Raw genomic sequence first — 25775 nt, forward strand, 5'->3', positions numbered from 1 at the left:
AGGCATGGGTTCAGGATTGGTCATAGAAAACAAATGGACCTACAGTGATTACCATCACCGCTTTTTGCGCCACTCAGGTATTCCATGGAATTCTCCCATCCAAGTATGGAAACAAGGCTGACCTGACTATGGTCGTCAAATCTGGCAGGACCACTGCCAGTGTTCCCTTTTTTTTTCCTCCATCCCTGGGTGGAACAAATTTTGTTATATGCACCAAGATGTGTGGATGTACACCACCAGTAGAAACACAGTGTCATCTCTGCTCTGCACCTGAATCTCTCTCTCCTGGGTGGCCAGCCAAGTGCTCAGGTAACAAGGAACACTGAACACATTGCTCAGTGAGGAGAGAGAAACAGTAATAGGGAACTTGGAAATGGCACAGATGCTTAATGACTTCTTTGTTTCGGTCTTCACTGAGAAGTCTGATGAAGGAATGCCCAACATAGTGACTGCTAGTGGGAAAGGGGTAGGGGTAGAAGTTGAAATAAAAAAAGAACAAGTTAAAAATCACTTAGGAAAATTAGATGTCTGCAAGTCACCAGGGCCTGATGAAATGCACCCTAGAATACTCAAGGAGCTGACAGAGGAGGTATCTGAGCCTTTATCTATCATCTTTGGAAAATCCTGGGAGACAGGAGAGATTCCAGAAGACTGGAAAAGGGCAAATATAGTGCCCATCTATAAAAAGGGGAATGAGAAGAACCTGGGAAATTACAGGCCAATCAGCCTAATTTCAGTGCCAGGAAAGATAATGGAGCAGGTAATTAAAGAAATCATCTGCAAGCACTTGGAAGGTAGTAAGGTAATAGGAAACAGCCAGTATGGGTTTGTAAAGAGTAAATCTTGTCAAACTAATATGATAGCTTTCTTTGATAGGATAATGAGACTTGTGGATAGGGGACAAGCGGTAGATGTGGTATACCTAGACTTTAGTAAAGCATTTGATACGGTCTCATGATATTATCAAAAAAATAGACAAATACAATTTAGATGAGGCTACTATAAGGTGGGTGCATAACTGGCTCGATAACCGTACCCAGAGAGTAGTTCTTAATGGTTCTCAATCCTGCTGGAAAAGTATAACAAGTGGGGTTCCGCAGGGGTCTGTGTTAGGACCGGTTCTGTTCAATGTCTTCATCAATGATTTAGATATTGGCATAGAAAGTATGCTTATTAAGTTTGCAGATGATACCAAGCTGGGAGGGGTTGCAACTGCTTTGGAGTATAGGATCATAATTCAAAATGATCTGGATAAATTGGAGAAATGGTCTGAGGTAAACAGGATGAAGTTTAATAAGGACAAATGCAAAGTGCTCCACTTGGGAAGGAACAATCAGTTTCCCACATACACAATGGGGAGAGACTGTCTAGGAATGACTACAGCAGAAAGGGATCTAGGGGTTATACTGGACCACAAGCTAAATATGAGTCAACGGTGTGATGCTGTTGGAAAAAAAAGCAAAACATGATTCTGGGATGCATTAACAGGTGTGTTGTGAACAAGACACAAGAAGTCATTCTTCCGCTCTACTCTGCGCTGGTTAGGCCTCAGCTGGAGTATTGTGTCCAGTTCTGGGCACCGCAGTTCAAAAAAGACGTGGAAAAACTAGAGAGGGTCCAGAAAAGAGCGACAAGAATGATTAAAGGTCTAGAGAATGCGACCTATGAAAAAAGGTTGAAAGAATTGGGCTTGTTTAGTTTGGAAAAGAGAAGATTGAGGGGAGACATGATAGTGGTATTCAGGTATCTAAAAGGGAGTCATAAGCAGGAAGGAGAGAACTTGTTCTTCTTGGCCTCTGAGGATAGAACACGAGACAATGGGCTTAAACTGCAGCAAGGGAGGTTTTGGTTGGACATTAGGAAAAAGTTCCTAACTATCAGGGCAGTCAAACAGTGGAATAAATTACCAAGGGAGGTTGTGGAATCTCCATCGCTGGAGATATTTAAGAACAGGTTAGATAGATGTCTATCAGGGATGGTTTAGATAGTACTTGATCCTGCCCATTGGGGCAGGGGGCTGGACTTGATGGCCTCTCAAGGTCCCTTCCAGTCATAGTGTTCTATGATTCTACCATCACTGCTCAAGGTAGGTCATCTGACTGTAAAAAAGGATGAGGTGGTATTAGGCCAGAAAAGAATAACCTTGATATTAAAACCCTCTTTTTACTTAAAATAGATTGAATATTTCAGCAAAGAACAGCAGCAGATTTACTATGTATTCTCATAAGTATCAGAGGGGTATTAGTCTGTATCCATGAAAATGAACAGTCCTGGGGCATTTTAAAGGCTTAACAGATTTATTTGGGCATCAACTTCCATGAGCAAAACCCCACTTCATCAGGCGCATCTGATAAAGTGGGATTTTGCCCACAAAATCTGATGCCCAAATAAATCTGTTAGTCTTTAAAGGGTCATAGGACATTTCATTGGTTTTGTGTGTTCTAACTGAACAAGATTTTTGGTCTACACCTCTAGTGTTATGGATTTTCACAATACTTTTTTTAAAACCAAAATACATTTCAGCTCAAAGGAAGAACAAGCAATTAATAAAGCAATTATGCCTGCATGTCTCAAATATAGCAATCACTAACATTTCTGTAAATTTTAAGATTTAATATCCTACAAGTGTTAAATCATCACATACCTAATTTTCCAAAAGCTGTTCACATTTCCTATTATCACTGTTTAGACTATCTTTGAAGCTGTCATGTTCTTCAGGTACAATTTCTCTAGGTGCCTCCTACAAAGATAAGCAGTATTCAGTGAGAACTTGACGTATAACATTGTGTGCTGGGACGAGCTGATGAATTTGGAAAGGTCCACTGTTGAGTGATATTGTAATATTCTCATTCACGTTGGCAAAATTGCAGTTTGCATGTGGAATTTCACAAGTAAGGAGTGGCATTGCACATTCCACTCTTTATCCACAAAATCCTCTGTCCCAGGTCCCTCAATATTCGCTGTTCCCTAGGGTAGGGTATTTTGGTTCTTTCTAGCAACAGCTAAACTTACCCATTATAACTTTTGTAATATCGGACTACAGCAGGGTTTCAGTTAGACAAGGCAGTAAAACATAGTGCCCAGAGGGCAGCACAGTGGGTAGTTTGAGCCAGCATTCAAAACCACTGTTCATGGCCCACTGAGATGTGGAAAGTGAACTCTTCAGCAGATATACATGTTTTCATTGACCTAACACAAACGTTTCCCCTGTCCCATTAAAAAAAGCTTGCATTCTCCCTCCTCTTATTTCTCCCTCTCCTTTCTAAAGTAATCCCTCTTCAAAAGGTCTGAAAAAGTCTCATGCTCCCTACCTACCTTCTCTCTGGGTTCTAGACACAACATTGTGGGGAAGGTAGAATCCATTTTAAATACATCTTCTGCATTAGTAAATCCACCAAAGTTACCCTATGATAGTTGAGAGCTGAACTCATCCAACCCCTTAAAAAGCATAAGCAAACCAATACAGCATCTCTCCTTCCACTAAAATGTCCCTGCAAATGCAGGTGCACCTCAGTAACACAGCTCCCAAGATACATAATTGCTTATTTCACCATCCTTCCTCAGAAGAAAATATTACATTTATTTCTATGAAATGATGGACTATCTGATACATTACACGAATGAAAAAAACAGTCCAGTAGCACTTTAAAGTAGACCTGTTCTGGTGTGGCTATGGTCTGAAGAAGTGGGTCTGTGCCACGAAAGCCCATTACCTTATAAATTGTTTTGTTAGTCTTTAAAGTGCTACTGAACTGCTTTTTTGTTTTGCTAGTATATAGACTAGCACAGCTATCTCTCTGTTACTATTACACAGAAGAAGTCCCTCCCTTGGGATCATTTCATACTTCAATGATAATGGTGTTTTTGGTCATTTATTGTGTTTAATTGTCCTATTTCACTGAGTAATCACCATTATCTTTTCATTGTTTTAAGTTCATAATGAATGGGGGTTCTTTAATTTGTCATTTGTAATTAGTGAAGTTGTGATGTTGGCTAAGTGCACTTCTTAGGAAATTACTTTGGTCAGCCCATGCTGTGGGAAAACACAATGTATTAAAATTCTGCGGTTTTCAGTAAAAAGTAATAAAGTTCCAACTGACACAGGCACGCTCCACACCCTGCCATCTTACAGTATTTTACTGAAGGAGGTAACATATGCTCTGCCATCAGCTCAGAACTAGCTGATTCCAAGTTATGGATGGGAGTGAAACTTACCCCACCATGAAGGAATTTGAGAGCCAACATGACAACAATGGACATTTGTGAAGAGTCTATGTTTACTGCCCAGACAAGATGTAGGCTGACTAACTATAATAGCAAATGAATCCCAGAAAGTTCTCAAAAGACACCTGTACCACCATGCAAGGGCAACCAAGGGTCAACACCCTGCCAAAGTACCTATATGGTAACAAAACTTCCGCTAGTAAAACCTCCTAGGGCTTGTCTATACTTGCCCCCAACTTTGAAGGGGGCATGTTAATCAGGGTGATGGGAGATTACTAATGAAGTGCTGCAGGGAACGTGCAGCACTTCATTAGGCTAAGTCTCCCCTGCGGCAACTTCGAAGTGTCAAAACTTTTAAGTACCATCCAAGGCACTTCATTAGTAATCTCCCATCACCCTGACTAACACATGCCCCCTTCAAAGTTGGGGGCAAGTGTAGACCCAGCCCTAGTGCAGAAAAACCCTTAGTAAATCCTATTTTTACAATAACTTTACCATAGTAATAAAATAATCACTCTTATACAATGTTAAAATTTAACAGCAAAATAGTTTATCATAGCTGACCCAGTAAGTCAATACACTACTTACACAATCTCAGGAACCAGGAATCCAATGTCTTCGCCGCTGGAGGTTGGGCATTATATAAGGCATATTCACATCTGTGATTTTGTTACCTGTTTCATTCAGAACGCTGCCTGACCATTTATCCCCTGGAGAGTTTGAATCCTAAAACATGGCAAGGAGGAGAGTGCATGCAGCAAATACTCATGAAGGGCTAAACATTTAACTAAGATTCTACTGTTCTGTTTTCACTCCACTGAATATAACATATGATTTCAAATTTTAAAGAGGTATTTGGAAAGACTATTTTCCTGAAAACTGGAAACTAGCTACAGTATAACCAGCAACAGCATGATCATCTACTATGTAAAGTTTGCCCATCTTCCCCTGTTAAGATCCCTAAAATTGTGATTTCCAGACACCCTGTAACTCCAACTGGGTTTTCTGTGGAGATCTTAGAAGGTGTGTTTAAAGGGAACATTTCATGCAACTTCACTGTTTTGGTTATATGGATTAAGTTGATTTACTAAACTGTGCTTGTAATCTCTTCTGAGTTCTCCACATTTGTAGAAATAAAAGAACTCTAACAAAGCACATTTTTCAGAATCTTCATCCACTGTTTAGTTAAAAAAAAAAGTCACAAAAACTCACGACACTGCTGTACAAGGAATATACAGCTACCTACCAGTCAACTCAAACTGAAGACATTTTAAAAGATTTATGTTCTATAATACTAAATCTATTACAATTTAGATATAATGATCATTTCTCTCCTCTTTCCCCTTCATAGTCCTCCCACTCCCTGCAGACTGTTCCTTTTCCTAATGGCCTTATATCAAAAGCCAAACCCTAAAACCCTTCACTGATATTTCTTCACTCTTATTACATATCCCCCATATTGAAATCTTAAAATATAAACTAAATAAAAGCAAATAATTCCCACTGATGCAGCATTTAAAACTAGGTTTATCATTTCCTATTTTATTGGCATGAATGTATTTCTAAACTTAAAAACCCTTCTGGTAAGTTATCTCAATTTCTTATGACAAAATTTCTCACAACACACAAATATTTACAACATATACATATTTTTTCAGTCCTTTACACTGGATCTCAAAAAGACAAACATTTTTATAGGTTACCACAGAACAAAAGCTGTGACTTAGGTTTTTAATTTCATAAAACTATCATAAGTTAAAGTGAATAGATTTCTTTAAATTCCTTGTAGCATTTTACAAGTGCAACAGAAATATATGAAGAACCAGTTTAGCTGCAGTTCATTGGATAAATGTTGCCTGTTGTAATCACATTGTTTCACAGCAAATTCTTGAAAAAATAAGCACCAATCATTCTTGCAAAGAACAATTTTATCTAAAAGTATTGAAAAGTGTTAAATACAAGGTGTTTAATTTATATAACAAGCAATAAATACACCATATCCAAACTTTTATTCTGCATACTGCTACTTTTGTACATATAATGTACTAAAAAGTCAGCAAACTGTCAACACCTTTTTATTTATTTTTTTCTTTTTTTAAAGAAATCAATTTGACTTCCAACCAACGGTTTGCTACTATAACAAAGGCCACAAACAATACATCTGGGACAGCATACAGTGTTAAAACTGACAAACTTGAAGGGGGAAAAACATCTAGCAAATAAATTGAAAAGCCGTAGATCATTGCTGGTGATATTAACATATACTAGAAAACTTGAATATGCTGCTACTATGATTTTTTTTAAAAATTATTGTTTAGTCAGATATTTTAAGAGCAAACTAATGCTCTTATGGGATAAAAATAATCGTGTAGCCACATTATTGTGTTCATTGTCCTGCATGGAAAGTTTTGATGTCATTTTATAATTTTGCTTGAGCCTTTATTATACAACAGAGCATTACCTCTTACTCTAACTCAGAATTGCACATAAGGAGGCTATTAAAAAGTACAATAAAAATCTGCACAAATCAGACTTAAGAAGAATCAGTATGCTGTACACTTTCTACAATATTATATTGATAAGTGAATAAACAATAAAGAAGTGCTGTTACTAAAATTTTCAGACAGTTCTTCAGTTGAGGAATAATTGAATGGAATTTTTTTTGTTTTGTTTAAAAACGGGCATCCCGGTCAGTTAAAGACCTATAAGCTTATGCATTGAGCCTCAAAGACTGATCTTCTCTTCTTCTGGAAGAAATGTCAATGTCTATTGAATCCTTGCCAACTATAAGCCTTAATCGCTTAGCTGGAGGAAGAGGAATAAAATCATCTTCAAATTCATCATCATAGTCCTCCTCCTCCTCCTCTTCTGATGAAGATTCATCTGCAGTTTCTTCCTCGTACTGACCATAATCATCCACTTCCATTCTTGACTCCAAGAGAGAGAGAGTATCACTACAACACATACCATTTTCATGAAGGTCCTCCGAGTATGTCCCTCTGTTTTCTTCCTCTCGTTTTAGTTGTATCTTTAATTTTGTTGAACTATTGCCTGATCCTGAGTTAAATCCATTATTTAGCTTTGCTACATACAAGTTATTGTCTTTTTCATGGTCTTTACTTAATTTGATGCTTATTTTTGAAGAATTTATTCCATCATTTTCTTGATCATTTGCCTTGCTGCTGCTATCATGACGTCTACGCAGAGTCAGTTTGGGAATCCCAGAACTATTTTCAAGGATTAATTGTGCATCATACCTTGTAATCCGTCTTTTCTTTTTACTTTTAGCAGTTCTAAAGCTGTCCTTTGTTTTGAAATTGTCAGAAGTAACAACGGAGCAGCCACCAGACACAGGAATACCGTCCTTATAGCCAAAGGCCATATCCACTGCATTACTCCTCTCTCCATGTTCAGAATGGGAACTAATCAAATTTGGTACTTCATCTGTGCCAGCTGCATTACGTATAGGATCAACTTCTTCTACATTTGCAGATGATTTTGCAAGTTTTCCCTGTCGTGATTTTTTTCTGGATATGCCCACATCATTCTTCTGGTATCTAACTTCCCCTTTATGTGATGTTCCATGAATCAGTTCATTTTCACATATCACACCAGACTGCTGTAAGATATCAGATCGAGTTCCAGTCAAGTTGTTTCTATATGCGTCCAACATATTTGGTTCAAGCTTTATGTCAGAGGTCTCCTTCAAATTCATTCTTGCTCTCATTGACCTCCTGGTTATGTATGTGCAGGGTGACATTTCACCATGCTCAAGAGCACCTTTCACAGAATTCAGTTTGTATTCTCTTGCTGCATGTCTTGTTAAGCATCCACTAGAGACTGCAACGTTAGCTGGTCCCTCTATTTCTTTATCCTTTTTAATAGGTAAATTTTTATATAGAACTACTTTAGGCTCTTTGAGAACTAAATTTCCCATTTCAAGCTTTCTAGAGGCATTCTTTTGCTCCATCCTTTTGCACTGATTTCTCAACTTTATTTTTGAAAGTAAAGGCTTTGCAGGCTTTTTCAGTCTCTTTGGTACCCTGGAATTATTTATGTGAGTTAGTTTAGATGAGGTAGAATTTGATGAAGCTGGAATTCTAGACATAGACTGTCTTGTTAATGCTCTACTCTTGCTGCTCTTTTTTATACCAATTGAAGATTTTCTGTTAGCTGCAAAATAAAAATACAAAGTTGTAAAAAATACAACAAGTTATCTCATGTTTTGAAATACTGCTTAACTTTTTACTTAATATTAAGTGTTCTTAATGAATATAAAATTTATGAAAATTAGATTTAAGTCCCTGTAACGTAACAATTTAAGCTGAAAAGTGACTTCAGACCCTAAGGTGCTGCATTATATAGTTACCAAAATACATCTAAAATTCCAAATTTTAGTGAACTTGAACCAAAAGAGTTTATTTGTATTGAGATTCTTGATGACTTTACAGACATTAACTTTGCACGCCACTGTCAAGTTTTGTTGTACATTCTTCACATACAGAAGAATATTAAAATTCTTTATCTTCCTTCACATTGTTGCCAGGGAGCTCACATGACCACCTCTTCTTTCAATGGTAACAGAGAGATAGCCGTGCTAGTTTATATACTATCAAAACAAAAAAGCAGTCCAGTAGCACTTTAAAGACTAACAAAATAATTTGTTAGGTGATGAGCTTTCATGGGACAGACCCACTTCCTCAGATCATAGATATACCAGAACAGATGTTGAGTCTGTTCTGGTATGGCTATGATTTGAAGAAGTGGGTCTGTCCCACAAAACCTTATCACCTAATAAATTATGTTGTTAGTCTTTAAAGTGCTACTGGACTGCTTTCTTCTTTCAATGGTTTTGGCGCCTCTCTCTTTTTCAGGTGCCACACTATGTCCCACACTTGGCTGACCATGAAGGGATCTATCTGCCTAAAGACAATATTTCTGAAGCACTTTATGATAGCAGACACCAGTTTTTGGACTCAGTATTTCCTCCCTTTTCTTTGTGCTTTGACTCTCATATTAGGAACCAATTAAGAAGTCAACAGGAATGGTGCTATTACACGCCAGTATTGAGTGGGAGCACATGGAATTGAAACACTTTAAGCAATTTGATGTATGCTTGTTAGTCAAGTTAAAGCATTTAGCAATTTGTCAAATTTTTGAATATAGAAAGGTAGATGTAACTGCTTGTTACATAAAGAAGATCCAGTACTTCACTCAATAAAAATCCTTCTGAATTTCTCTGGAGATTAGCAGGTGTCTGCATTTACTTCAAACTAAAAGTTGTATTGACCAGTCATTTTACTGATAGCAGTAAGGAATATTGTCTACTTCTAGACTAGGATTGATGGGCTCAGGAGATATGAGAAACTGTTTATAAAGAAAAATCATGACCAGTCTGCATAACACAGATTTGAGTTATTTATTTGAACACCATTTTACCCATGCAACAAATCTGTGAGAGTGAAATCTTCAAGGAAAACAACTTAGTGTAAATTCTGACCAAGCTCTTGAACAAAACTTATATTCTGAGAAGCCTCTATTTTATTGTGTCTGATCAACACAAGGCAGGAAGTCCACTGCAATGAGAATTTCCTAATATTATGAAAATCAAAGCCTTTCATAAAAAAAACTTCTCTCTTTGCTTACTTGCATTAGCTTTTTCCTGAGTGGTATCTGCATCAGTGTTAGAGCTGACAGACTGGCTGTCAGAGTTTTTGCTGCTGTCACCCAACTTTTTAAGCCTGTTTAAACGTTTATCTGTTTCTCTCAGTCCATATTTGCTATTGATCACAGGAGTAGGTGCTGGAAGTCCCACTCTTGATTTAAAAGCACCAGTTCCACGTCTATAAAAGAGAATAATACACATTAACAACTGAGTATTGTAGAAAGGCTCTGTTTGATAGCATATAATACTTGAATCCTAGGGATATTTAGAGAAGGTAAGTTAATGCATCTATTTCCAGGTTTTTGTCATTCTGTGGGCCATTCTGCTATTGATATTGTAAAGAATTTGTAAGCATATTTCAGTTCCAATTAGGGATGAAAACAAACTGGCATTAATTGCTAAAGGAACAGATACTTGTCTTTGCATTTACTTTTTCTTTTTAAAAAAGACTGTGTACTAAAACGTATTTCAGTACCATGTGCATAATCCAATTAGTATAAAACGATAATTAAATAAAGAAGTGCAAACAGTATTTGCACTTCACCAGATGGAAATGAAGCCCATGACCTAATAATATTTTTCGTCTCCAAGGTGCCATAGGGACTGCTTGCTATTTGTGAAGCTACCAACTAACACAGCTACCCCTCAGAGAGTAAATTCCATCAGACCTAAGCATTTAATAATTTAAACTTGGATATTGAAGAGTTCCAAAAAAACCCTTAGAAAATTATAATCAATAGGTTGCATAATGAGAGTAAAGACAAAGATTCAGAAAGTACAACTACCCGCTATCCCCTGGAGTCCCTCTAATTATTATGAGCATTAAAGGGCAAAGAGTGCCTTTCCATTCATAGCACAATTTTTTTTAAAAACACACGATGCATGCATTTCTGTGTATACACAGATGCGCACAAATGTGCAGGGCTTACAGTTTTTCCAACAGTGTACCCAAAAAAGCTCTACATGGCAGCTGCAGTTTTAAAGGTGACTTGTGCAGATGAACTTGTGCTAGATGTACTCTAAGAATGTGGAAATATGAAATCACCACCAGCTAGGGGTCAGGTGAGCTCCTGCAGCCTAGGCCATGGCATCCTTACTTCTATTTTAGTGACCTAGAGAACAGCTAATGCAGTTAAGTCCACACACTTTGCCACTCAAATACAATACAGATAAAAACACATGCTTCCCATTCCCTCCAAAATAAATAAATAAAATCTAAATTAAGTTCTCAGGGTGATATTGGTGCTGTGTCTCTCATGTGTAGAATTCACTTTAAGTGGAAATTTTGTTAGGGTGGAAAACAAAGAGGGAAAATCTCCTGAAACTCTCTAGATGGATGCAGTAAATAAGGTGAGCAAAGAAAGTCTGGATTTAAAAAAAAAGCAGCCAAAATTGCTTCTGTTACAATGAAATGAGCTGGTGTAAACAGCATGACCACCAAGTCAGATCTCTGTGTTTAAAATACACAAGTTCTAACAACTACGCAGACTGTCAAAAGTACTGCTCTGATTCTCAAAACAAACAAGAAACAAAAAACCCACAAGACATTTGAGCAACAAAACTGAGTGAATGAAACTGTCTTTCAGAGTGTGTCCCCCATTATCAGGAAATTACAGTAAGGTCACTACATTCGCAAGTGTCACATTTGTAAATTCAATTATTCATGAGTGATCTCGCTTCCCCGGGGGCTCTGGGCAGGGAACGCCGGCAGCTGCCACTTCCCAGGTCTCTGGGCATGGAACGCAGGCAGCCGCCATTTCCCGTTGTGGCCACGGGACCCCCATATTCATGGGAAAAAAATCACCATTCGCAAGGGTTCTAAAAACCAAACCCTTGCATCTGATGTGACCCTACTGTAGTTGACAGCAGCGTTGTGAGAACTCTCACGATATTAGATGGTGCCAAGGTTTCCAATACCCTTTTTCTAGCCGACACACATATGTTTTAGTGTCCAATAAATTTCTCAAGTTTGTACTATTCAATTTTTTATTGGGGTGGGGTGAAACAGAGGCATGAAGATATTCTGGAAAACATGGTAATAAGATTTCACAATTACAAACATCACATTTTAAGACTAAAACATGGCTATACTATGCTATTCAAGAGTTGTAGGTACTTGTTCTTCAGCTTCACAATATATATGTTTTGTGGGCATGCAGTATACCCAAATGCCTCCTTAGGGCTTACTGTTTACATTGTCAGCATGTACCTTTCACAGGTGTAACATTCGCAGTATTCGTTATTTTCTCCAAAAAAACCATCTCCGTAATAACAAGAAATTTCTTCACCAGGTTCAATGTCTCTTAGAGCTTTCACACACGCTGTATCTCGACCAGTTGATACAAACTGCAAGAGGTAATCATTAAGATTAATTCGAGTGTGTGGGTACAAAAACAAGTATACATATATTTCAGGGTCATGCTTTGCCAGTGATTTTTTTTTTTAAAGTTTCATGCTTACCTTACAGTTAGGTCTGCAATCTGAAAAAGGTCCAAAAGATAAAGTCAATTAACTGTTGATAAGACCTGAAACATGAATAGTTATAGATATCTAAAGTAAGGTTTTGCTCTGACTTTAACATCTGCTAGAATCTCAACTAAATACTTGAGGGCATATTATTTAATAAGTATGATTTATATACAAGTGGACATATTAAACAGCTCTTATGCAGTTGGGTTTCTTCTAAGCTCTTTACCTCAGGAAGACTGAAAAACTCTCCTAAGAAATGCACATCTCTTACATGCCTGTGCCCAACTCTAAGGAGATTTTCTAAACAATGCTATGCAATAGGGATTTGGGAAGTGCTGAGATGTACTGTTATGCAGATTCATCAGTCATTCCCCCTGTATATATGCTTGGGAGAAGCAGAGGAGAAGGAAGCAAAGACAACTCCTCCCATAGCTTCCGATTCACTTCCCAGTTCACATCCTAGCAGCTGACTAGGAACTCTGACCAGGATTTAGGCCTTAAACTATTAAACTATTCCAGAGTGTTCATTATATTTCAGATACATAATTTAAAAATGAACCCAAGCAGCAATTCCACAATGAGGCTGCATAGCTTACACACAGGAACATTTAAACAGAGTAACTTGTTCTCCCATACTTCCTATACTTGTTGCTTACCATGATTGATAAATGCAGCAGGACCAAGCCATAGCTGAGCACAGTTTTTCCTTGTGGAATACATGACACTGAAGTCATTCTCTCCATGTCTGAGCAGCATGTTCTCTTCTATTTCTGATAGTTCAGCAATACAACCAACCAGTAATTCTATTTTGTCATTTCGTTTCCTACAGGTTAAAAATAGATACAAGTTCCAACAATTATAAAAAAAGTAACAAAAATATTTCAAAATCTGTCCCAAAAATCATTTTAAAAGACAAAGTTTTTAAGCTCTTTAAAGGTCTTAAACCAGAATACACAGATAATACTAAGAATAACCTTTTTGTCTGTTACAACTTTAGTTCAGAGGTCTCTGTCCCTCCTGAAAAAGTTAATTTCTTACACTACAAATGTGTAAAGCAGTGTAACAGAAAAAAAATCAAAGATGTGAATTCAAGTCCTAGCAGTTAAATCACAAAAAAGGCTTTTAAAATCTTGTTAATATACATTTGTAATTTAAAATTTATTCAGGAAATTTGTCATCAGATGTGTATCTTACACTATTGTCTATATTTGACTTAAAAGTATTTCTTTATCTCTAGAAGATTCAATCCTAAACACCACCTTAAAAATGTTCATTTTTGCTAAACTGGGGTAGATTACTCAGATGCTTAGAACACATAAGTGAAACTGATTGGCCGAATAACAGTACTTAAAATCCTTGAAATTATGTAAATGTAAACCAAAACATACAATTTTGGCATTAAAATGTTGTACATGCTTATGATTTAGCAACAGAAAACTGGAAATGTCAGAGAAATGGGCACAGCGACAGGGTAATGTAGAAAAGGTTCTGGGGTCAAGGTGTAAAGCAGAATTAAAGGGGAAATATCCTTATTCAGGTCAATGGAAGAGGCAGAACCAAAAAAAAAAAAAAAAAAAATCACACTGACTTTTATGTAAGCTCAACTGGGACTGTTTCAGCACTCTTCCCAATGTTAGAAAAGTCAACAGCAAAAAGGTGATGCTGAAGCACATACAGTGCTCAGCACAAAGAAAAGTGATGCTAAGGCTCACCTGTGTTTGTCTGCCCCTTCTGCACTGAAAATCTAACAGTTGATAAACTAAAAGAAAGGTGCCTTGCCCTGCCAAATTTGTTAACATCAAGTGGAAGTGAGGAACCTTAATGGCACTCTGTCTCTCTTGTTTCTTCCACTTTTCTCTCTGAAGAGGAAACATAGCTTGATAGATCATAAATTGGAGCTTTTTTGCCTGCTTAATAGGACTCACTACAGAGAAGCTCTCCACTGATTCATGTGAGATAGAGATTAAGATATCTTTGCCTTTTGTGCTGTGAGGGCCTTTTGAGTTAAGATCCTCTTTGAAATTACAAGTACTAGAACTCTGGAAACAGGTTTGTTTGATCAGGACCTTAAAGATAACAGTGTCAGACCCACAGGACTCATCTATAAAAATCAGTAAATACAGAAAATCTTAAGCCCCTTATGCACGATATACAGCCATTCTGCCAATTAGTCTTCAGTTATTAGAGATTTCTCAACGTAGACATACTGAGCACATATTCCACAACAATGAACTCTACCAACCTAGACAGAACCTGGGGAATCTGATACCCCGATTTTGAGCACAGAGACTCTTCTGTTGACCCTAATGAATCTGGGAAATATGCCAGGCACATAGTCACTCTGGATACAAAATCTCTGAATCTGAGAAGCTACTCAATGTAGATAACGCTGAACACCCTGTACCAATGCTGGGTCCAAAGATCTTCTCCACCTGCAACATGGGTGTGAGGTAGTCCTCCTGCTTTTGCAAGTCAGGAAGATACCTGCAATGGTGGAGGTCTAGATTTTTTTTTTTTTTTTTTAATATAAAGTAAACCAAAAACCTACAACAGAAAACCTGATTACCTAATTAAACAAATCAACCTGGAGCAGCTTCAGTGGAGGGCAACAAAATGATTAAGGGGCTGGAGCACATAACCTATGTGGAGAGGCTCAGGGATTTGGGCTTATTTAGTTTACAGAAGAGAAGACTGAGGGGTGATTTAATAGCAGCCTTCAACTTCCTGAAAAGGTGCTCTAAAAAGGATGGAGAGAAATTGTTCTCAGTGGTGACAGATAGCAGAACAAGGAACAATGGTCTGAAGCTCCAGAGGGAGAGGTGTAGGTTGGATATCAGGAAAACCTACTTCACTAAGAGGGTGGTGAAGCACTGGAATGTGTTGCCCAGAGAGGTGGTAGATTCTCCATCCCTAGAGATTTTTAAGTACCAGCTTGACAAGGTCCTGGCTGGGATGACTTAGTTGGGGTTGATCCTGCTTGAAGCAGGAGGCTGGAGTAGATGACCTCCTGAGGTCCCGTCAAGCCCTATGAATCTATGCCCCAAAAGGAGTGTTTGCGTACAGCGGGTGTACTTGTATCACTAACTGGAATATACAGAAGGCATCCATTAAAGGAGAAACCCATTTTTCCAATGCCAAAAATTTCTACCTCATTTTTTTTTCCTACATCAAATCTAGCTATACCTGTATCTTGACATGGACATATCATTGAAGACTAGCCTTTTTTTTCGTTTTACATTAACTTTGATAGAGTAGGATTGTTCCAAAAATTGTTTATAGAACATATGGCAACACAAACCATTAAGTCTGCAAAGTTCACACTTTGATGCATTACAAGTACAACAGTGATTAACTTATTACACGGTGACTGGTTTTAAAAAAACTGCATGTTTTGAAAGATTAATTGTGAACTTAAAATTTCCAGATTTACTGGTTGTAAATTTACACAAGCTATTACATTTATTTATTTTTTTTAAATATAGCTATAAACAATGCTCACCACTCTTTTGTTGCAACAATTTTGGCTCCATTTTGCTCTGAAGAATATCGATTGCAAGGCAGTATCTCAAATCCACTGTCAGTTGCAAACATTCGTAAATAAATAAATACCTGAATGGGAATGACAAAACAACCAAGTACTGCTGTATTAAGTGCGCACACACAAGAAAACTTCTGTATTTTATGAATCAAAGATTCTACTTCACAGCATTGGTTGTGGTTAGTTTTTGAACATTCTGAATTCTAATGGCACAGACTGAATCCACCTGAGTTTGAAAGATTAGTTGGTGCACATCGATACCCACCATACACCATTTAGTGTGTAATTAAATATATAGGAGTACCTCATGCTGCAACGAAAGGCAAACTGGGAGGATAAAGTTCAATTTTTATTAGGGACTTCTTATGGGAGTTGAAACTCCTTCGGTCTTAAGGAGAACGAACAGCTATGTTTAGCCTTTCAGAACGGCTTCATTATCTGAAAGAAACTGAGTCCCACTTTTGCTCAGCAAGCCAGATAGAGATAGTATCCAAAATAGGGAGAGGAGATTAGCTACTGATCTATTGATTGTTGGTTCAGTTCTCTAAGAGATGTTCCAATGGCCAGTTTTAAACAAAGTTTGTACAGCTTGTCAGACTCGCTGGGAAAGAATCTGTAATCTGATTCCTTCCATGCTTTATTATTTTTCCTAGATTATATGGGAAGGAAACAAACAAATAAATAATTTTTGGTTTTAACTGAAAAGAAAAAAAAAGTTTCCTTTTTTCCGGTCACAGCCTTCTCCTCAGCTTCCTTAGTCTCCCTAACATAGTTTAGTCAGTGCTCCAACATCAGCCACAGTGAGGTACCCAACGAAATCTGGAAGACTAGGTTTCTCCAGAGGCAGCAATGGTTTCTTTTCTTTTCTTTTTTCGCTCTATCCCCTTTAAATTCTATGATTTGGTTTGCAAGAGGACACCATGGCAACCCTTCAGAGAACGTGAAGGAGGGAGCAAAACCAGGAATTCTCAAAATGGTCTTGTCTAAAGAGATACATGACTAAGATAAAACTCCAGGCCTCCACAAAAGGACTCACAAGTCCCATGGCCATGAGACTCAGGTGTTTTAACTTCACGAAGAGGACCTGTCACTGATTCACCATTTGCCAAGGCAGGGAAGGAGAGTGAAGCACCGTGTGTGTGTGTGTGTGTGTGTGTGTGTGTGTGTGTGTGTGTGTGTGTGTGTGTGTGTGTGTGTGTGTGTGTGTGTGTGTGTGTGTGTGTGTGTGTGTGTGTGTGTGTGTGTGTGTGTGTGTGTGTGTGTGTGTGTGTGTGTGTGTGTGTGTGTGTGGAATCTGATCAGCTATCCCCAAACTGATTTGTAGCAGGGAGGTAAGGCAACGCTGTATTATTCCATCATCACTGGATTAAGTCAAAGTGCTGGGAAACTGATCTTCACCAGTAGAGGCTTCAGGAGGCTGGTAGGAGGAGGGGAAGTAAAATCTGAAAGAACAGGAGAGTTGACTTGTTTGAGTAGTACTTGAGGCAGGAGCCTCTGATTGAGGTAGCCAAACAGAGATTTTGCAACCATACTCCGTTGCAGAAGAGGAAACAATTTTTAAACAAAAGCCTTACCTCACAATGAAAAAAGATGAGCAAGCTTAAAACTTGCCAATGAAAAGAGTCACATACAACCACATTGGAGGGATTTTTCTCCCCTGACAGACCTCCATGAGAAGCAGGACTGTGTGACTTGAATGGAGAAAAACCATAAATGATGGCCTTTGACAGAGCCAATTTTAAAAGGAGACAATACAAAAGCTCGACATCTAGTGAGTGGCATATGTCCTTATAAGTAATGGCAGTAAAAGATCTCTCTCATGGGCACTTTTATTTCTGGATATGTTCATTAGATAGTTTTTGCACATTATATATAGGGAAAAAGATAAGGCTAGAGAGTGGCTTTATTCTCTTTATGTACCTATTCTCACTTGAGTCATATTCAAAATACTCCTTAAAAGGCTACCAAAAGCATGTAGAATATACAAGTACTTAAAAATACACTTACATGTTCCTTGAACAATTTTTCCTGCATTTTGTTCTTGTTAAGAAAATAATGCCTGGCCCAGTCACCTGATGTCAAGGACTTGAAGGCTTTTTCTAAGTGCTCATCTTTCTTAAAACGTTCAATTACCTCTTTCAACTCTTCTTGCCTTCCTTTTATAGGTCGAAACCTGAAATAAAAATAAAGCCACTCTAAATGTACTGTTATTCATCATTATTTAAGTCTTTCACGTATCTCGTTCCATTGCTTGCAAGAAGTTCTACACTATGATTATTCAACTCTTAGCATCAAGGGGCTATGTATAATCTACTCAAGATTAGGTCCCTCCTTCCCAGAGCTCTGAAGCAGCTTAAAAGGAACTTCAAAAATATTTAATTTGGAGAAAATAATTATTTCCTAACTATACAGTACAGCTGGTTGAGGAAATTTAGATACCGCAATGCAACAAAGATAGGCTATTGTTGGTCACTCAAGGAGAAGTGACTAAATAGAAAACACAGTTTTAATGCTTTCCTTCCCTTGATACCAAACAACATAAATGGGGGAAAACAAAACATAAACAAAACAAACAAACCAACCCAAAAAACAAAGAACAAAAAACCCCACATACAACCAAGAAAACCAACCAACCCTCATAACTTTTGCCCCACAAAAAGCTAACAACATCAGGAGAACTAGCTAGTGGTTTGGTCTATAACTGAACAATTTCATCCCTCTTTCTTCATCATCTCAGATGAAGAGGAAGCGAACTTTATACAAGAAATACAATCACAGTTATTTTAAAAGCATGAACAGAAGAACACAATTACATCAATAGTTTGGCTGAGGATGGAGATGGACTAGTGTTAACTGTTGCCTAAAGTAAACATGTAGTACATTGACAGTCCAAAATTTACTACAGTAAACTCATTCATATCCAGCAGCCCCAGACTGGAGGTTGCCAGATATTCAAACATTCTGCATAATAGAGAGGTATACCTAGCAATGCATAACATTGAATTAAAACAAGATTAGATAATAACATATTAAAAAAAAAAGTACACAGAGTACTTCATTTACCAACAACAGTAGCACTGTACACTGTTAACTTATACTGTATTTGCTATATATATTTGATTTTACTTTCACTATACCGTGGTTATGGGAATATGCAACTAAAATTTACTTATGGTTAAAATGCCCATTATTTAAGAGTTCTGGATGATAGAATGCTGGACATGAAAGAGTTTACTGTATGAAGCCTACATCTTATTTTGCTAAGTGATTTTATCCACCCTTCTTTTAGAAAACAATAATGCACACTTCTATGGCATTATGACCACGCTTGTGCCCATATGAAGAGCAAATCTCATGGGTTATATACATAAAGTATCCCACCAAATGATTTTCAAAATTTTACTTTGGCCTAAGCTACTGCATTGTCCACCTTTCACAAGCTAATCAGAGAAAAAAATCTTTTCAAAGAAAAGGAAGAGAAGCAACTGATTATCAAAACTCACTAAAACATTGAGTCAATCAATGTTAAAAAGGAAACTAGAGTAGCTGTCCCACTAAATACTGAGGATAGTAAGAAAGGCATGTACCAAAAAAGAAATTCCTGGTGATAGAAAAAATACCTTCCCTCTATTGGCTATGGGAGGGCAGGACTCTCTAAACTGTAAACAACCAAGCAGTGCAAATGTTATCCTTATATTTAAGTAGAAAATAAATTTAATGCAGTCTCCAGAAGTGCTTTCTGACAACTAATATGCTATCCAGTCCACATTTTTAGTACCTGATACATGTGAGGGGACTTTTCACACAAGTCACAAGGCGAAAAAAAACCTTTTGCAGGTGTGTTTGTCTCCAAATACCCAACCCCTCTGCAGATGTTTTTGTCTCCAAATGCCCATTTGCTTATATAAAAAAAACCCACATCATTGTTGCATAAGTGACTTACTAAACTGCTGACTGAACCATACCACTGTGGGGCAGAGGACCTTCCCTACATGCCAACTAGAGAATGCAGATATTTTATCTGAGGCGCTCAGCTGTTCCAGAATCTTCACTGAGGACCTACTAAACTTATTTTTGGGTTAGTTATGACTCAAATGGCATATTTCATGCTACACAAGGGAAAAAAAAACCCTCTGAATAAATTCTTGGAGGTAATTTGGTTAACATATCAACAATTCTATGTGAGACCCGCACATCCCATTAATTCTTTGTGGCGGGTCACTGAATTACTTGGACATTTTCATTTGTGTTTAAAAAAAAAAAAAAAAAAAAAAAAGTATGGACATATGTAAAGAAGCCAAACAATCCTATGCCCATGACTGAAAAATGTTCCTAGAGCAGGCAATGGACAGTTTCCCGTTTAGGACTGAAATCAATCAAAATATTATCTCTGAGACAAGACAGCTTCCCAGGCAGTCAGTCTTAACATGTTACTCTAGCTACATACTACTCAGGAAATAAGAGATTAAAAACAAACAAACAAAACAGAAAACAGATTGCATTTCCAAAGCCTTTTATCTACTCCAAGAAGAGCCCAGAAGGTCTTTTACAAGTTAAGGACTTGTCAAAGATCCAGTTCTTTGGGATGGGCATCCATGTACTGGGGAAAAGTTAAACAAACACAGCTGCCATATGGTAAATCTCACAAAAACAAAAACGCAACCCGTCAGGGCTAGGAGATGTTGAATGGGTTTATAACAGCACCCTTTACTATAAAATCTGCTATCAGGTAAATTCTTAGTGCAGGAAGCACACTGACAGTAGGAGCTGAAGTCACTCCCAAGTAGAAAAGAATCTTAGCTCACAAATACGGAGTTGATCAAAGATGCCTTCAACAGCTGTCTGAAACACAAAAGGGTGCCTTTTAATGCTCAACTTGACATGTCAAGATCAGATGGTTGTCACATGATAGACTGACACAGTGCTAAGTTAAACTAGGATGAGTATAGGAAATATCATAAGAAGAGAAACTATTTAAAAAGGAGTCTATGGGCATTAAAAATTGACACAGATGCTTGGCAACTTTTTGTGGCCTCTTTTGGAGATGTTAGGGACATCACACACTAAAAACTGTATCTTGAATGTAACTGACTATTAGTGAGTGTGCATAACACTTGGCTTTGATGCACTGTTTGCTTCTGGGGTGGGCTTGTCTACACTACCACCTTTCTCCGAAGGAAGGATGGTAACTAGGGTGTTCAGAGTTTACTAATGAAGTGCTGCCATGCATAGGCAGCACTTCATTAAGCAAATCCCCCCCACCACCCACGGCAACTTCATAGCACCAGCACGTGTCTAGCTGCGACTTACCCACTGGTACTTCTAAGTGCCAGGGCAGCTTCGAAGTTGCCGCGTGAGGGGTGGGGGTGGGAATTTGCTTAATGAAGTGCTGCCTATGCATGGCAGCACTTCATTAGTAAACTCCCAACACCCTAACTACCATCCTTCCTTTGAAGGAAGGTGGGTAGTGTAGACAAGCTCAGTGGGTTTGGATTCTGAATACCATAAAGCCACCCAATGAGACCAGCACTGTATGTGCTGACAGTCTTATAGAAAACTCCATCCTGATAGCTGCACACAAAGAACAACTCTGGCACTTTCTAGCCAAAGCAAGAAAGCTCATCCTAACTGGATCTCAGAGTAAATGGAAGGAAGGATAGCAAACAGACAGTGATACCAAATATTGGATTCAGATGCAGAAAAGGGAAAACCAAGACCTCAAGCTTCCAGGGCCCACAGGAGGAAGAGGGAAAACAAAGTATGTTTTACAGAGCAAGAGGACCCTGCAGATTTGGAATTTCCCACATCTCGACTCCATAACCAGTCTAGGGCCCTTATTAACCCCCTCATCGAAGGTGCTAACCAGTATTTGTTCTTAATTGCAGGTGCATACCACCTCTGTGATCATACATGCGCATTAGAGAGAGTTCTACTGATGCAAGAACCTGGCATTTGATTTGCCAAGGAAGTTTCCCCAAGGGACTAGCAGCAATAGGCCTGTAAGAGCATTCTTCAAATAAATAGGGATGCATTAGGGAATCCAAATATCTTGAAACTCAGAGCAACTCCGCCTCAGTAAACCTAACAAAACAAACAGAAATCCACACACCAATCAGTAACCCTGAAACACAGAAAGGGAATGGAGGAATGTCAGGTTGCGCGTATAGTTTCCAGAATCTGAAAACAGAAGGAGGGCACTTCAGGTGATGCGCACCTGTAAAATGATAATGCACAGAACCTGTACATTTGGGGTAAACTACAAAAGGTTTGCTGGTGCAAAAACAGTATCAAAGGGCTCTCAAATTACATGGAGCATCAATGAGACTTCTTTTCAGAAAGATGACGAGATTCAGATGCTAGAGAAAAGTTCACAATCATGATGGCACAAACTTCGCTTTCCCAACCCCCACATACATCGATGGATTTGGGTTCCAGCAATATGAATCCATGATATTATAAAGCAACTGAATGAGGAAATATATTTTTATTGGATCAACTTCTGTTGGTAAGATAGATGAACTTTCAAGCTTACACAGAGCTCTTCTTCAAACCTGGGAAGCACTCTCAGTGTCTCAGTCAAATTCAAAGCAGAACAAAATGTTTAGCACAGTTAACATATAATTCAAGGAGAAGTGACCTGTTAATCATTTCAGTTGGAGGAAAAAACACAATACCATTACAACAGCTCTGGATACAACGTATGATATGACAGACAGCATTGTCTTCAATGATGCCAGAATGAGGGAATGTCTAAACATACTATGTAAAAGTCTGTGCCCCAAGAAAGTTTCACAGACCAACTACATGGACTGTGTTGGAAGCTGGTCACATAAACAGCAACATCTAGGTGCTGAAAAAAACTGCCAAGAGTCCCAGATTCTAATGTGCTGATGAAAAGGCATCAACACACTCTGAAGTGTCCTTTCATACACATCCTAAGGTGCTGGTTTGTCTTAAAGTACTGCTGACTAAAATATGCCAAGAAATCCTAGCGATATAGTTCTCCTTAAAACAGCCTGAAAATGTCATAGTTGAGAGAAAACAAGAGCCTTCACCAACAGCATCTTGATTTAGCACTGGGTCACATCTGATGGGGTTTTCAACCAGCAATTTCTGCCAGTAGCTGAAACAGTATCCGGAAGACCCTGAACTCCACACCTGAGGTGCTCTCCCTCCCTTCCTCAATGGCACTTTCTGCTAGAACTCACACTGCATCCATCAGAAACTAACTGGCAGTTCCCCCATAAACTAAGATTGAGGCATTAAAAGAACCCAAATAACATATAAGTGAACATACATAAAAATATGGAGCTAATGAAGAAAACTGTACTTATCCTAAAAGTAACTGACTGGCACAAAGCTAGAAAACAGAAAAAAAAGATACCCAGATTCCAAACAAAGGCAGCAGTGTGATCAAGAGCTGCGTTGTTAGAACTTTAGGGCAACTCCTGTAATAAGTTCCTTTGCCAGCTTTAGTTGGGCAGTGGGGGAAAAGGAGGGGAGAGAAAAAAACAAAAAAACAAAACTAAATTGAATGTTCTGGGTCCTCTGACGCATCTGATGTTGAAACCTACCGATTAAGGCAGTTCCTTTGAGACAATCCACAACTGCCTCAAAAGGGTCAAAAACCTCACGAGCTAAGGCACTTCCTGCAGGACTCATGCTTGAGGCAAGAAAACTAGGACTGAAAATTTTACATTAATAGTACCATTAAAGAAAGTCATTTCCCTTCTTCTGATGAGGTGAAGAATAGTAATATTTCAAATTACCCTACACAATAAGTACTTTTTTCTCATCAATGAGCTCCCGCAATAGCTGAGGCTGTTGTAATGTGAGAGCTGGCTAGATGACGGTCTTGTCCCAGTTTGGCCCTTATAACTGAGAAGACCCTATTGAGCAAGGCTATCAGGCGAGCGGCTACAAAGAACCAAAGCTCTCTCGCACTGAAGTTTCTTACCTTGGGGTTACTTAAAGAATCTTGAAACTCCAAGGTATAAAGCCAAGGGTCAGTGAGATGCTTGCCTATAAAGGAAGTTAAAGGAGAGGTTCTGGTAAGTTTAGGAGTACAGTACCTTGATTAACTGAGTCACTGAGAGCAGTGATTTTGAACAAAAAGTGTAAAATGATCCTGCAAGAGAAACAGAACAGTACTCCGTATAGTGCACATATCTGACATGCTGCACTGGTGAATGAGGAAGGATAATAAAATGCTACAGCTGATTCTAAAACTTAGACTAGATTAGGGAAAATGAAGAGAAAGACATGTTGGAGGGTATCAAATACTACACTCCATAATCTTTACTTGAATGACAGGTGCATTATTCAGATGATAGCTTGCGTTGGTGGATGTGAAAACAGAGACTGGTATTATACGAATAGCACTCCACTATTAATATAAGAGCAAACAGTGTAAAGCTATGGACTACTGAAGACAATGCCATATAATGAATACAAAAAGACTAAGTTTCAATTATAATCAAATGTTTCAATTACAACCTAACTGGAATTTTTTAAATTTACTTTTAAAATACATATGAAATAGAATTTACTACAAGTAATATAACGCTTGGTCTTCACACAGTAGACAATATTCAAACTCCATAGTTTACAAAAGCTAGTGGTACAGCTTTTTTAATCAAGTCTATTTCTGCACTTAATCTTCAATGCTGTCATAAAGAAAAGCCACCACCTTATACTGTATGCCACAGCAAAACAAAACACCTATCTTCAGTGGACAGCAACAAGGAAACACCCAAGCAACTTAGTTTCAGTTCAAGAAATCAATAGCAAAACTAAAACTCAAACTGATGCATTCAAACTTTTAAATGTGTCTAAAACTGAAGGGGGAAAAAAAGACCCTCGGCTACTCCTTTTTGATAATCAGGGCAAAAACTAAATGCTTCTCTGTTTTGGTTACAATATTTATTTTCCTTCTAACCTCCACCTCTTAAAAGCAGTTTGGCATTTCACTTTATTTTTAGCATTCCAGGCAAGCGACTGTGTGGACTTCTTTTGAAACTGCTGTAATTCATTGAAATTCAACCGAATGTTCTGTACCCCTCATATAGGGCAGCCCAGGGAAGCATTTTACCAAATTACACCTGATTTTACTCAATGCACCTTATACCTTAGACAGCAACAACTTAATTAAATATGAAATAGCCATGATGTCTTGCAGAAGGAAAAAAAATCAGTAATAGAAGTTGTGGAACTTACTGACAGCAAAATTAAGTGACAGAATGAAAAAAAAAATTAAACAATGCAAAGATTTTAGATTACAGTGGTTTTTCAAAGCAAAACAAAGTTAATGTTCAGTATTTAATTATTTCTAGAAATATGGGTCTTGAGACTGCAAATAATCTTTGAAATAAATTGCTGTATAAAGGGACTACCTGCCAAGTGTAAATACCTTCTTCTCCTGTGCCCTACCTCCACAGAGCCACAATGTTAGGAAATGTTTGTTTAATTACATGACCACAGAAATATATTTAGAAAGGCTTGTCAGCTTGACCATATATGCAAATTCCATCACATTCTATGTTTCACTAGTCAAGGGTATAAATATGCCAGGACTCTAATGGTTCCTGGAGTTCCACTACTTGGGATTAAGCCCTAAAGTAGAGGGGAGATTCAGTGTGGCTCTGTGGAGGGAATGAATTTGGAAAACAAGATTTACTGTTGGTAGCCCAATTACTTTGGTTTTCTATGCTTCTATCACCACAGAACCCTGATGTATGGAATATTAGCAAGCACTGAATTCCTTGAGAAGGGGGAGGTTGAGGTGTTCAACAAAGTTAAACAACTGCTGAAGCACTGCTCTCCTGAAACCAGGATGCATTCTTTAAGCAGTGAAGAGGAATGTATGGGTGTGAGGTGAAG

General features: G+C 38.1%; 1 protein-coding gene across 3 annotated transcripts in view; it reads right to left on the minus strand.

The window, feature by feature from the left end:
• Positions 1–6214: 6214 nt before the first annotated feature.
• Positions 6215–25775, minus strand: part of KMT5B (lysine methyltransferase 5B) — a 51171-nt gene continuing 31610 nt past the window's right edge. For all 3 annotated transcript variants that reach the window (XM_074997916.1, XM_074997918.1, XM_074997917.1), the window contains exons 4-10: positions 17904–18069; positions 15858–15967; positions 13015–13181; positions 12350–12369; positions 12099–12235; positions 9871–10067; positions 6215–8397 (exon numbers count right to left, since the gene is read on the minus strand). In XM_074997916.1, the coding sequence (XP_074854017.1) occupies positions 6935–8397; positions 9871–10067; positions 12099–12235; positions 12350–12369; positions 13015–13181; positions 15858–15967; positions 17904–18069 (2260 nt within the window). In that variant the 3' untranslated portion in view covers positions 6215–6934. The remainder of the gene's footprint in view (positions 8398–9870; positions 10068–12098; positions 12236–12349; positions 12370–13014; positions 13182–15857; positions 15968–17903; positions 18070–25775) is intronic.

Source organism: Carettochelys insculpta, chromosome 6, assembly GCF_033958435.1.
Source record: "Carettochelys insculpta isolate YL-2023 chromosome 6, ASM3395843v1, whole genome shotgun sequence".
NCBI classification, from domain to species: Eukaryota; Metazoa; Chordata; order Testudines; family Carettochelyidae; genus Carettochelys; species Carettochelys insculpta.